The 15,304-nt window shown below is 31.4% G+C and overlaps 1 protein-coding gene across 12 annotated transcripts in view; it reads left to right on the forward strand.

Moving 5' to 3' along the window:
* LOC139517869 (mediator of RNA polymerase II transcription subunit 12-like protein) overlaps window positions 1-15,304 on the forward strand; it is a 74,401-nt gene that overhangs the window by 17,065 nt on the left and 42,032 nt on the right. For all 12 annotated transcript variants that reach the window (XM_071309351.1, XM_071309352.1, XM_071309340.1 and 9 more), the window contains 12 exons: window positions 360-468; window positions 3,050-3,618; window positions 5,320-5,483; window positions 5,911-6,019; window positions 6,363-6,493; window positions 7,153-7,269; window positions 7,791-7,932; window positions 8,667-8,793; window positions 9,607-9,831; window positions 10,508-10,634; window positions 11,043-11,205; window positions 13,039-13,215. In XM_071309351.1, coding sequence (XP_071165452.1) covers window positions 360-468; window positions 3,050-3,618; window positions 5,320-5,483; window positions 5,911-6,019; window positions 6,363-6,493; window positions 7,153-7,269; window positions 7,791-7,932; window positions 8,667-8,793; window positions 9,607-9,831; window positions 10,508-10,634; window positions 11,043-11,205; window positions 13,039-13,215 — 2,160 coding nt within the window. The remainder of the gene's footprint in view (window positions 1-359; window positions 469-3,049; window positions 3,619-5,319; window positions 5,484-5,910; window positions 6,020-6,362; window positions 6,494-7,152; window positions 7,270-7,790; window positions 7,933-8,666; window positions 8,794-9,606; window positions 9,832-10,507; window positions 10,635-11,042; window positions 11,206-13,038; window positions 13,216-15,304) is intronic.

Genomic DNA, 15,304 nt, shown 5'->3' on the forward strand with positions numbered 1-15,304 from the left:
TTATTTTTTTGTCATCCATTTTACAGTAAATTTGTTTTCTGTCTTCCATCCCTGTATATTTCCACCACCTGAATGTCTGCTTATTTCCTTAACTCCTAGGCTTAGAATTTAAACCCTGGCATTAGATCCCTACAAGGATCCATAATTTTGATTCCGAAACAACAAGGGCAATGGTATATATTCCTGATTATAAGTTCCAATTCTTTATTAATTATAAAGCATCAAGAATTCAAATTAAAAAAAGATTTATTTAAGGTTGGCAATGGCAAATTAGTAACAAACCACACAAGTTTTTGCACTGATCTGACATTATGATGTAAAGATCTAGATTGATCATGATTGTATTCTTTATTAAACAGCCACAAGAAGATATAAAGATTGACTTTGATATTCACATGGACAGTGACTTTGGTAGTTTATTTGGTCCCGTGGTTAAGGAAGAACAGAAGACTAGTCCAGAACAACCTGGTAAGATTAAAAGTTTGTTATACCCATTTCAATGTGGAAAGTTGTATAGTGATGTAATATTAGTCCATTCGCTAGTCTGTATAGTGATGTAATATAAGTCCATTCGCTAGTCTGTATAGTGATGTTATATTGGTCCATTCGCTAGTCTGTATAGTGATGTAATATTAGTCCATTCGCTAGTCTGTATAGGGATGTAATATTTGTCCATTCGCTAGTCTGTATAGTGATGTTATATTAGTCCATTCGCTAGTCTGTATAGTGATGTAATATTAGTCCATTGGCTAGTCTGTATAGTGATGTAATATTAGTCCATTGGCTAGTCTGTATAGTGATGTTATATTAGTCCATTGGCTAGTCTGTATAGTGATGTAATATTAGTCCATTGGCTAGTCTGTATAGTGATGTAATATTAGTCCATTCGCTAGTCTGTATAGTGATGTAATATTAGTCCATTCGCTAGTCTGTATAGTGATGTAATATTAGTCCATTCGCTAGTCTGTATAGTGATGTAATATTAGTCCATTGACTAGTCTGTATAGTGATGTAATGATGTACTATTAGTCCATTCGCTAGTCTGTATAGTGATGTACTATTAGTCCATTGGCTAGTCTGTATAGTGATGTAATATTAGTCCATTGGCTAGTCTGTATAGGGATGTACTATTAGTCCATTCGCTAGTCTGTATAGGGATGTACTATTAGTCCATTCGCTAGTCTGTATAGTGATGTTATATTAGTCCATTCGCTAGTCTGTATAGTGATGTACTATTAGTCCATTGGCTAGTCTGTATAGTGATGTAATATTAGTCCATTGGCTAGTCTGTATAGGGATGTACTATTAGTCCATTCGCTAGTCTGTATAGGGATGTACTATTAGTCCATTCGCTAGTCTGTATAGTGATGTTATATTAGTCCATTCGCTAGTCTGTATAGTGATGTAATATTAGTCCATTCACTAGTCTGTATAGTGATGTAATATTAGTCCATTCACTAGTTGCAATGGTTTAAACATTATTGGTTCTGTCAAACATATTTCCCCTTGGATAACTTAACAATTAGATTTTATTTTGGTTTCCAGATGATAATTAAAGTACCACTTGACAAAATCTTTCAATTTGAATACAATGCATTCAAAATAAGGTTTTGACAATGAGTGTTATAGTGACTTTAGTAACACCAGTATCACTCGGATTACAATTCTACCTTGACATCTAAGTTTGTATTTAGCCTACAAAAATACTTATTTAGCTTTGAGAATTGAAAGGTCAGGTTACCCCATTGAACAATAGGAGTTGATAAATTTGGCTTCATGCCATTAACCTTGTCCAAAATTAAGGCCACTCTATTGTTATCGTGATATTATCAAAGTACAAAAGAACCCCATATTCTGACCAATACTTAAACTTTGTGCATCTTGAGTTACTTGTTCAAAATGTGTTATGTTGAATTTTTGGGGTTATTTTATGCCTTTTAATTGCATATTCCTGTACATGGTAGGTTTTTTTTTTTTAGATATAAAAAAACTATCTGCTTGACTGTTATAGAAATAGAATATACTTTCAGGTTTTCTATTACACTGTCTTCTTTACACCAAAATCTAACGAATAATTATTTAGTTGCAAAATATTTCAAATGAGAGCCGAAATTTGTCTATCTTTATATGTGCTTTGAAGGTAAAAAAAAATAATTATGTGAACAAGAATAACAACAACATCGTCATCCAGGATTTAAAATTCCAAATATTAATTTATCATACCAATATCAGTTCATATAAAATAAATTCAAAGATTATATTGATTCCTATTAAATTGAAATCTCATGCCACTGTTTAGCATGTTTAGGTCATGTCCCAACAGAAAATCAATAAAATATTAAAGTACAAACACATAAGGTCACTGTGAAATAGACATCTAGGGCAGGAGCAAACAGTCAGCTATACCAAACCAGTTTGACTAGATGTCTAGTTTAAAACCAGTTTGACTAGATATATAGTTTAGACTTGGAATAACAATGGTGTGTCCTATATTTTGACATGAATGTAAATGACGCGAGGACCTGGATGGTTTTTTTTTAATATCTGTATTCTTTAAATTTTTAGGGCATTTTCTTTAGCTATGAAAAATAACTCTCATTCTGTAAAATTCTCATGAAATTGATTTTTCTATTTAGTCTTTCTATTACAAGATTATTTATTAATTCTGTACATTGATTATTTATTTTATCAGTAGTGCATTACGGTTACCTAAGTTACCTTTTATTTTGCACAGTTATTCTTTTGATCATTTTCTCTATTCAATATTTTTTTTATTGCTACTACATGTATTCTCTATTCTGTAAACCCCTTTAAGACCCTCATAGGTAAACTTCTATTGTATGAATGGGATAAACTGACCTTTCAATTCTCAAGGCTTAATAAGTATTTTATAGGCTAAATACAAACTTAGATGTCAAGGTAGAATTGTAATCTGAGTGATACTGGTGTTACTCAAGTCACTATAAAGAGTAATTCCCCTTAATAACCCTGTTATACAAAATGTGATGGCACTAAAATGATATATATGTATTATGATTTATTTTTACAGCCTCAGTGAAATCGGTGAAGTCTGAAAAGGAACAGGTAACTGTTCAAAACCATGAATCTGTACAAACACCAAAAGGACCATCAAGGCACATGTTGTATGCTCAACATTTCCCCATTCCTCAAGATGAAATGTCCTCACATGAATGTAACCAAAGGATGACTGTGTTGTATGGTGTAGGTAAAGCTAGGGATGAGGCCAGACATATTGTCAAGAAAGTGACCAAAGAGACATTAAGATTATTCAGCAAAAAGAATTGTATTGATGTCAGCAGTGGAGATCTTGGTAAAAATAAGAAGAAGAAAGATAAAGAAGTGGGTGAAGCCAGTTCAGTGCAGTCTGCTACAAACTTTGAAAGTATTTTTGAGGGGATTTTTAACAAATTCCAGAAACTATCCTATTATGATCAACATGTTGTAACTCATTCATGTGTGACAGCTGTTCTAGAACAGATAAATGGATTTGTGAATGAAAACTCAGATTACCTCCCTTTAGTGGAGAATATTTCTTTCTTAATTGATCTTATGGAATATTCATGTAATATTTATGGCTTGCTGGAATTTTCTGTTCAGGTGAGTTGACTATGTTATGTCAATATTTCCCCAAATACATTTGTAGCCTTGTCACCAATATATGAAAAGCTTACAAATAACATGAATAAGAAAAGTGTTGAAAGACACAATCAGGTGTTATTGGTAGATGCTTGAATTAATCAGTATCTTGCGTCCTGTCCATCTGTCTTCTGCCTAGCTGCATTGTAAGCATAACTCTTCCTAAATGGTTTGATGGTTGTTGATGAAAATTTATATTGTTGTAAAACACTTGAGAATTTGCATAGGGGAATATATATATATAATAACCCAGGTCCTACATGTTAATGGAGAGATTATCAATTTTTAACCGGATTTTTGTGACAAAAATGTCGGTTATTGATTTGGGGATGTACGGCGGGCGGCCGGGCGGGCGGGCAGGCGGGCGGCAATCAAATGTTGTCCGTGCATTAACTCATGAACCGTTCAACCAAAGCTTTTAAAATTTTAATATGTTATTACTGACAACTATACGAAGGTCAAGTTCAATAATGGCGATTTTGACTTTTACCGTTCAGGAGTTATGGTTCTTGAAAGGCGGCAATCAAATGTTGTCCGTGCATTAACTCATGAACCGTTCAACCAAAGCATTTAAAATTTTAATATGTTATTACTGACAACTATACGGAGGTCAAGTTCAATAATGGCGATTTTGACTTTTACCGTTCAGGAGTTATGGTTCTTGAACGATTGAAAAATGGAGTTTTCAGTCGTGTCCGTGCATTTACTCATGAACTGTTTTACCAAAGCTTCCCAAATTTTAATATGTTGTTACTGAGGACAGAATGGAGGTCAAGTTCAATAATGACGATTTTGACCTTTACCGTTCAGGAGTTATGGTTCTTGAAAGATTGAAAAATGGAGTTTCCAGTCGTGTCCGTGCATTTATGCATGAACTGTTCTACCAAAGCTTCTGAAATTTTAATATGCTGTTACTGATGACAAAATGGAGGTCAAGTTCAATAATGACGATTTTGACTTTTACCGTTCATGAGTTATGGCTCTTGAAAGATTGAAAAATGGTGTTTCCCGTCGTGTCCGTGCATTTTCTCATGAACCATTCATCCAAAGCTTTTGAAATTTTAATATGTTGTTACTGATGACAAAATAGAGGTCAAGTTCCATAATGACGATTTTGACTTTTACTGTTCAGGAGTTATGGTTCTTGAAAGATCGTAAAATGGCGTTTCCATTCACGTTGTTGCATTTACTCATGAACCATTCAATCTAAGCTTTTCAAATATTATTATTTCAAAATGTTGATACTGATGACAAAATGGAGGTCAAATTTGATACTGATGATTTTCACTTTCACCATTCATCAGTAATGGTTCTTGTGATATTGCCAGGACACAAATAAATGTAAATAAATCCGGTTTGCTGTCGTTGTGACAGCCTCTTGTACTTACATTAATTCACTCCTGTTGAGAGTTGTCTCATTTGAAATTATACCAAGTCTACTTAGTTTTATTTAAAGAGTATTGTGGGATTGGAGGTTTAATTTTTTGAGTGCACACACCTTTTTATTTACCTACAAGCACATGTATGCAAGTGTAAAAATATTAACAAGAATGCAAATAAGTCACAATTAGTTTTTCTTCAGCTGCCTGAGAGAATAATAAGTGGACTTTTTTCATCAGATATTTACATTTGTTATTTATGATTCATATTATCTGATTTCAGCTATTAAAAGATCTGAGTAGTGCAGATGACAAGTTAGTAGAACTGAAGTCGGCCTTACGAGGAAGCTACACTACATCTCTATGTCTCTGTATTGTTGGTGTGTTTAGAAAATATCATGCCTATCTACTGGTGTCTAATGATCTGACTATACAAGCATTTGAAGGGTAAGGCCATCCAAACATGTTATGTTCAATAATAATAATATCTAAAATAGATGTAATGGCTGTTCAAACAGACACTAATTGTAGGGCAGCTAATAGGAAATAAATCAATAACTTATTGTTAAAGTGCTGTGCCTTTTGGATGTATTGTAAACCATTATGTATCTATTGATAAGTGAACTTGTACAAAACGTCTTCAAACTGGTTGGACTTTGTACTTAGTAAGTCTCCATCTTACAGTGTTATACTTATCAAAGCCTTACTTTATTTAGATACTCAACTTTGAATGAATAAACCAGAAATTTGAAATGCAAAGTTCTCTTTTAAACCTGATTATTTGTTACAGGAAAAAATGATGTGTAAGATGATAATAAATGATTGTAAAGATGTGCACATATCTTATGTTATGCCATGTGATATTTATTTACAGTTTGATTGGTGTAGTGAAGAATGTGTATAACCCTGCTGACTGCTCCTCATCAGAACGTTGTATACTGGCCTATCTATATGATGCTTATAGCTCCTGTTGTTACCTTGTTGTAAGTTATAAACATGACTATTGACTTCAAATATTTGTTATTAAAATTGTTCACTATGATACAAAAAACTTTCTTAAAAATACAATTTAAATTGTTTTTTACAGATCTTTTATTTTTAGATTTTATTTTGAAAGGTGATCATATTTTCAAATTTCTGTCTCATAATTACCTTCAGTTTACATAAAATTGGAAATGGGGAATGTGTCAAAGCGACAACAACCCGACCATAGAGCAGACAACAGCCGAAGGCCACCAATGGGTCTATCATACCTATTACATATTGGTTTTTTTCGACAATGTTTAATCTGTTATAATGCTTAGACCTTCATTTATGGTATTACAGGAGAAGTTTTCTGAGATGTTCCTAAATGCCCACCGTAAGATGAAGATGACTCTGTATGCTACTACTACTCCACTGGCATCCAATTCTTTATGGGATCCTTCATTTATGATAGATGTTATAAATAATACAAAGTAAGTTGTATACCTTATAGGTAGTGATACCCATGCTCCAAAGCTTAATTCTATCTATAATATATATTGACACATTTATTCTGTAGCAACATCATATCTTAGCCTTTTGATTTATATCACTAAGCTACACCTGGTAAAACTATACCATGTAATATAAAAAAAAAAGGCAGTGTGGTATAATCAGACAAATATCTACTAGAGTCATTAGTCAACCTTCAGCAATGAGAAAAATCCATACTGTAAAGTCCGCTATACAAGGCTAAGAAATGAAAATGCGAAACAACTCATTATACAGTACAATTCAGGAAAAACAAATATAAACAACATGAACTTATGACAACTATTGAACTACAGTCACCTGACTTTTGGACTGGTACATAAAGAATGTGGCAGTGTTACTTACACATTTTCAGTTTTACAATTTCCTGTTTGCCAAAAACATATATCTTTAAATTGATTAGACTAGTCTTCTCAATGTTTGTTATCCTTTCATAGTAAAAAACTTGTTCACTTTTTCTCTTGCTAAATTTTATTAACTGAAAAACAGAGTCAGCAAATTCATATTTTGCTTATATGTTTATCATTTGTTTATAATTAGAGAATGTTGTTATAAGATGATTAAAACAGTAGTTGAACCTGATGAATTGATCTCTTTACAGAGCTCATCATCAACATGAGTCCAGTGTTATCAAACATTTAACAGACACTCCAGCTAACCGTTATAGTTTTGTGTGTAATGCTGTCATCCATGTTTGTAATTCTCCATCTATAGAGAGGTAAGTCACATGATTGTCATGTGATTAAAAAATAGATAATATGACACTATGGGCAATAGTTACAGATCTGTAGAGATTTGTTTTGTAAAGAATGGTCTACAACTATCACAGCTTGTTTTTAGTAGATAAGTCTTTGAGAAGCATATTAAATCTGTCATGTTGGTGGCAACACCAATTAGAAATCTGTCATGTTGGTGGCAACACCAATTAGATAAGAGTATTGATTGTTGAAGGATTGATTAAAAGAGAACTCATTTTTAATACCATATATATTATTCACTTTTCTAATACTATACTGGTAAAACATTGTAAAATATCAAAATGTTCAAATTATACAGGAATTGTTGAATACTGTATGCAACATAGTTGCCAATGATTCTTGATGGTCAATTGTAGAATTGACTGCTGACATCGTCCAATTACAGTGTATGTAGCATTTAGATATTGCATTAAATTTCTCTTCTTATTTAGTGTTGTAAACTTGAAATATATTAACCCTGTATGATTTAAATGTATTTCAGACTGAATGAGATTTCCATTTTATGTGCTGAACTTACAGCTAGATATAATGCCTTGAGTTCTGATTGGCTAGGAGTTCTTCAGTCATTATGTTGTTCATCCAATCATAGTTGTGGATTTATAGATGTTTTAGCACAATGTGAAGTGAGTTTTAATAACCTTTTGGATAATAAACCAACAAGTAACATTCCACTCTTTTTAAGAACTGCTGTATGAATTTGGAACTACCAATTATTTTGATTAATTTGATATGGATTGCCTATTAATCATGACATTTTTCCACCACAAATAGCATTTTAGAAGACTTTTAAATTCATTCTTACTTTGTTTTCATGTTAGAATTTTAAGATATTTACTAGCTTATTCTAACTCAAAAAGCCATTTTTGACCCACATAAGGCACTGAAAATGACTTTTAAAAAGCACTAGATAGATTGAAATCAAGCATTAATGAAAAGTCCACCCCTCCCCACATAGTAGCATGTATTTTTCAAAATTATGAAGACAAAAGTCAGAACATTTAAGGATCAACAGGGTGGTGTCTCTTAGATATGAAGTATATTAGGGGTAAATATGAGTTAAGTAAAGAAGGTACTTAATATTTATTTATAATGTCCTTGATCACATGATGGTATGCTTGTATCTGTCCGAGCACATCTCATTATCACTAATTAAAACCTCACCATTTTGACCTCTGTTACAGTTATCTATATTTTACCAGTTTAAAAGTAGGTAAATTCAAACAACACATGTGTTGAACAATATATTTTTTTATGGAAATGGAATACAAAAGCTAGCAAATATTTTGCCCAAGTAACAGTATGCTAGAACCAGAAAATTTGTTTACCATGGCCTTATTATTTGTGAATATATTTGTAGGTCAGTGATATGTCAATTCACAACAACTTGGCTGTATTTACAACTATTTTGGTTGCCAGACATTGTTTCTCTCTACAAGATTTAGTTATTCATGTAATACTTCCCTCACTGCTGGCAGTAAAAACAGGTTGGTTTTCTTTATGGATGGAATTTTTAAATTGTTTTCTTGTCAAGCTCACTTTTACAAATGCATTAAATAAAATTTTGTTTTGAAGGCTTTACTGCAATATATATAATTATATAAATGTTACCAAAAACATTTTTCACATTCTACTACTTTTTAGATTAGAAATGATCTTATTTTCTATCTATTGAGGACTAAATGTTGATGGTTTAACATCACAAACATATTCAAAAGAAGAAAACACTATTAGTGTTAAATAAAGAAGAGTTGTTAACATTGATGATATCTAAAAAATCGTTTTAGATATTTTTAGTGGAAACATTCATTTAAATTATACCTATTAAACAACAGAAGTCCATGTGGGATTTATATATATAAAACACCTTGTAGTTTAAGCTTTTCATGTTTCATGTAATTCTTTTAGCCAAATCTTGTAGCTATACCTTAACTTTTATTTAAGAATTGAATGCTTCTTTTTGTAACTTTATTATGGTGTAAAAGCTTTGACCGAAGTACATTTATTCTAAATATGTGCCCACAGTCAACGCTTTTACAACTCTATGAAGTTACAAAAGGGAGCATTCAATACTTATAATTACATTTTTTAGCTAGGATCATGAAAACACAATTTTTATCAAGTTTTTATTTTATTTACCTGTGCACTTGATTGTGGGACCTCGTGTCATCATAAATGATAAATTTTATTGTGTAATGCAATTGACCAAGGAATAACGCGAGATTGCAGTGTAGCCAATCAGAATAACGTATTATAATGAAACATACATCTAATGTAATTATATTTAAATGATGTTTTAGCTTCAGGAGATCAAGATGCTGAACCAGGAGCCAGACTAACTTGCCAAATATTGTTAAGATTGTTTAAAACATCTGACATGAACACTTTCTCTTGGTGTGGTAATTATGGCAAGGCTAATGTGTGCAACATCAAGTCATCATGTGACAAGCACCTGTTGATAGCAGCCCATGACAGTATATCTGTAGGACCTGTTTTAGCTGTACTCAAAGCTATGTTAGTTCTAAGTAAGTATGTGATCTCTGTGTGTATGGATACAGGAGGGAAAAATAATTTGCATTCCTAGCTTTTAATTATACTGTTTGTCAGTGGGATTTCTCAAAATGTACCGCTTAAAGTAAACACACTTTGCACTTTAAAGTTTCTGATGTACACCATCTAGTTGACATTAATGAACCAAATTTATCAAGTCTCATTCCAGTTTTGATGTTAAACGAAGAAAAAGTATCTATTCTATGAAGAAAAACAAAAATACAATCAGAAAAAATAAAAAATCAGATTTTCATCATATTGATATTGATATTCTAAAATATCAGTAGCTCTAGAAAAAATGAATAGAAACAAAAAGATGTGGTATGAGTGCCAATGAAACAACTCTCAAGCCAAGTCATAATGTATAAAAAGTTATCTTACATTTATAATTTGGTTCACACCAAACATCAAGCTTAAGGACCCCAAAATAACTAGTGTAAAACAATTCAAACAGGAAAACCAACAGCCTAATCTATATAAAAAAAAACGAGAAATCAGAAACACTTATGAACGACATCAACAAACGACAACCACTTTTTGGACTTGTTTCCTCTACTCACTTGGCAAAAAGCTTCATATCATAACTCACAGTGGAAAATTTGTATTATTTCTGGAAAATCTGAAATATAAACAATCATCTTATGATTACAGGTGACTTGTGTAGTGACGAGAATAGAAGTAAATCTGGAGGAAAGAAAGACAGTATGAATGAAAGAGATATTATCAGTTCATTACTTAATAGTATTGGAGATGATGATGATGTAGACATGATGCTTGGGTATGTACATTTACACACAATGTTTTATTGATACACAATGTCTTATTGTGTATGATACACAATGTTTTATTGGTACACAATGTCTTATTGTGTATGATACACAATGTTTAATTGGTACACAATGTCTTATTGATACACAATGTCTTATTGATACCAGATCTTTTGTGACATCAGATCCCTGGTGGTCTCTGTTCAAATTAGATACCTGTTTGTAAAATGTTAAACATGATGACTTTAACTTTACTAATTCAAGTCTTGGTTTTGTTTCCCAGTAAGATTAAAAACTGTCTTATAATCCTGGTACCTTTGATAACTATTCCAATATGGGTTTTTTTACCCACAATCTTACATTATTAGAAAGTATAAAATGAATCATTAAATGTTATAGTATGTGATATATTTATTTAGCACATCGAAATGGAAAGGTAAAGAGTCGTCACTGAGTGATTTTGCCCGACATGCGATGAAGGAAATGTGTGGCCAGGAATGGGTACTGGAGAAATTCCTAAAAGACCCCGATGCTGTTCTTAGTTCAGACTTACTCCTTGATCAAATGTTGTCCAATAAACAGGTCAGTTAAATGCTCAACTATTCAGAACAAAATACCTTCATTTAAGGTAGATAACTGTATAATGCCAACTTGTATTGTAAAATAACAGATCATAATAGGTATAGTTCTTTGATTAAATCTGCAAATTTTGAGAAAGAACGGCGATTATTCGGTTAGACTGTATATTGAAATAGAAAAAGATAGGCGATTCATTGCATTGTACATTGATCAAATAAAATTATCAGATACCAAATGTTTGTGTTTGTTCAAATAAAATTGTCAGCTTAGCCATTTGAGAGGAGATAACTCAAATGGTAAAATATTTATAAAGGAATAATAGAGAACTTTTCAATTTTTACTTGTAGCAATTAAAGAAGGTCGGTGACACCATATTTTCTTTGTATTTTCTTAAAGCATATTTCAAATTCTTTCTTCTCATATTTTATATAAAAATTCTAACTCATTGATTTCTTGCTACTAACAAAAAAAGTGTTTTTTCATGAACAATCTCTGCAAATTTGGGCAATTTTGCACGACTTGTAAGCATGAAAATGAATGTTTCCTTTATGATAAATTATTTTGATTGGCTAAGATCAATCTCTCGTCCTTCTGAAATTGACATTCATTACACAATGAAATGTAACATCATGATGACACAAGGTCCTGCAATAGTGTGCACAGGTGAATTAAAGAAAAACTTGACAGAAATTGTGTTTTCATGATCCTAGCTAAAAAATGTAATTATAAGTATTGAATGCTTCTTTTTGTAATTTCTTAGGGTTGTAAAAGTGCTGACCGTGGGCACATTTTTAGAATGAAGCGCTCCTGCCCTACATGCAAAATGTACTTTGGTCCAAGCTTTTACACCCCAATGAATTTACAAAAAGAATTCTTAATAATAGTTTTCAAAAAAGCATGGAAAATTCTATCTAAGGAAATCTATACCAATAATCCATCCATTCAAATACCCTTAAACAAACAGTTTTCTCTGAAGAGATTCAAATACCCTTAAACAAACAGTTTTCTCTAAAGAGATTCAAATACCTTAAAACAAACAGTTTTCTCTGAAAAGATTTAAATACCCTTAAACAAACAGTTTTCTCTAAAGAGATGCAAATTCCCTTTTAACAAACAGTTTTCTCTAAAGAGATTCAAATACCTTAAAACAAACAGTTTTCTCTGAAGAGATTTAAATACATTTAAACAAACAGTTTTCTCTGAAGAGATTCAAATACCTTAAAACAAACAGTTTTCTCTGAAGAGATTTAAATACCTTTAAACAAACAGTTTTCTCTGAAGAGATTCAAATACCTTAAAACAAACAGTTTTCTCTAAAGAGATTCAAATACCTTAAAACAAACAGTTTTCTCTGAAGAGATTTAAATACCTTTAAACAAACAGTTTTCTCTAAAGAGATTCAAATACCCATAAACAAACATCTCTGAAGTTTTTATCTATTTCTTCTTCCGTTAATACCCATTTATCAAAACCACATATTATTCTCATAATAATAATAACAAGAAATAGTAAAAGGCAATACCACACGACAGAGCCGATGGCTGGTTTAAATATCATTTAATAACATAAACCATGAACATAATATAAACATCTTTATAATGTCCTCGTAAATACGAGGTATGGGTAAATACTCATAAGATATTGACATCTGTGGAAACATGAAGTATTGAAGGACCATAACTCCTTTTGCAGAAATAAAGTGGTAGGATAATATAATAAAATGTGTTTCACAAATGTTCTTCAAATATGAAAGCTATTGGACAAAATATCAGAGTTGTTCTTTCTTTACTAACAAAATGGATAGTTATTGATTGTTTCCTTTCTAATTTATTTCAGGCTCAGCAAATTCTGCATATGATCTGTTACCCTAATGGTGTTCCTAACCAAGTGGATGGAGCTGACATGGAAACAAAGCAGAACATTCATAGAGTTCTCCAGAATCTGAATCTATGGGACTTTAGAGTCTGTGCTCTGGAACTACAGCTAATGTTTAAACAGTGTAGTGCTATATCAGTAAGGTTATATAACATCTAAGATCATAGCTTATTTTTATCATCAAAAAGATTTTAGCTGCTCACCTGACTTTAAGGAACACACTAAGAATTTCTCATCATTTGTCTATCTGTCTCTTATCTGGCTGGGGTCATCAACTATTCAATATATTTATTGTCTCAAACCATGGGGATAATTGGTATAAAATTAATAGTAAAGTCACTTCCTTATATTCTGATGATATTGCTTAAAAACCAACATGGCTGCAAGAAACAGGCTTTTTTCCCCTGCTACATTTAATTTGCTTCATATATTTGCCTAATTTATAGTATGATAGTTATAGGTTACATCTGAGTTTTATTCCAGTTCATATATTTTTATAGCAAGTATTTGACAACCTTTTGGCTCCATAAACCTCCTTCCAGATATTCAGCAAATAATTGCTTTATGATTGTGTAACTAGGTTAAGTCAGTTCACCTGGTTTTGATCTATTTATGGACATTGGACAGACAATTTTATGAAAATAACAATTTTCTCCCCAATTGTCAACCTTCATGTAGATTTTGAGCTGATATCTGAAGTAAACTTGCATAAGCCCAAAGTTTCCTGAAATCTGAGTGAAACAGTAGTTACTTTAATTACACATATATGCCAGGTGAGCAATGCAGACTTCTTGAGCTGATACTAAATTTTATATTTAACAAAAAAATTGTTAATCAGACGGGAAAACGTGAACAATTTGCCATGTATTATGGTTTCGTTCTATGTCAAATAGTTTGAAATCAATTTATGATGTTTGAAGAAAAGGATGATTAATTATTTTGATTATAAGGTATAGAGATGTATTTAGTGAAACATTCCTACTATTGATATTTGTATGTAAATTTTTAATATTTTTAGTATTTAGTTACTAGTTCCTTATACTGTAAATTCAGACATTATTACGATGTTTTTATTAATGAGAATAATGCGACATTTATACCAGATTAATAAAAACTTCCATTCATGAAAACTCCCTTTCATAAATTCAGTAGTGATTTTACTTCACAAAATTTGTTCTATCCCATTTATAAGATCTTACATTTTTACTTGTATTTACTTTGATAAATGGTTGTGTTAATTTCTGAAAGAACAGTTTTGGATTACAAATAAGATTTCCCCTATATTAAATTTTACATTATATCAAATAGATTACAAATTTAATCAATTTCATTGTCTTCAATGTAGAACACTAAATAATCTTTTTGATATGCAGTCTTTGTATAAAAGAAATCAAGCTGGAACCACAGTTAACATAACTTAGCACCAACAACCTATTTCTGAGGATCGTTGACTATAGGTTGCTAGCCACTTGATTATTTGTAACACTCTCAATGTTTTAATTACCATCAAGCTTGTAAGTGTCTGGCTCACAAAAAAAGGGTTAAGAAATACATTTCCCATGAATAAGGAGGTAAATATATAAAATAAAACAGGCATAAAAGTTATAGCTTAGAAAGTAAAAAAAAATTAGTTTGAATCAATTTAAGAAAATTTGAGAGTGTTACATTTTCATACTAAGTAGGACAATTTGAATTCATTGAATTCAATTTACAGTTTGAATAGTACATGTTAAGTCTCCTACTTTTGAGCTAAAAGCCATAGCAAACTTCTAGAAATAGAGACATCCAGACTTTCTATATTAGTTATACTTTACTTATGTATCAGTCATGTATATAATACATTTGTTAAATAGCTATTACATTTAATTTATTTTTATGCCCCACTGTAGACAACAGGGGTAAATATTACATGTTACCCTTGACTACCCTTATGTATGTTTGTTCCATTGTAAATATTACATGTTACCCTTGACCACTCTTATGTCTGTCTGTTCCATTTTCTTTTCAACTTGTTAACTTAAGTTTGCCTCTTGCAAACTTTATGAAACTCATACACAATTCTAAGAACCAAAACAAGCAGACAAGAGTTTGAAGTTTGGCAGTTATATCACTTACTGTTCTGAAGTTATGCCCTTTATAGTTTTGAAAATTTCACTATTTTTTTTTCCACACAAACAAACTCGTTTTTCATTTTCATGAAACGCCAAAACAATGCTAAAAACTACAA

Source organism: Mytilus edulis, chromosome 3, assembly GCF_963676685.1.
Source record: "Mytilus edulis chromosome 3, xbMytEdul2.2, whole genome shotgun sequence".
NCBI classification, from domain to species: domain Eukaryota; kingdom Metazoa; phylum Mollusca; class Bivalvia; order Mytilida; family Mytilidae; genus Mytilus; species Mytilus edulis.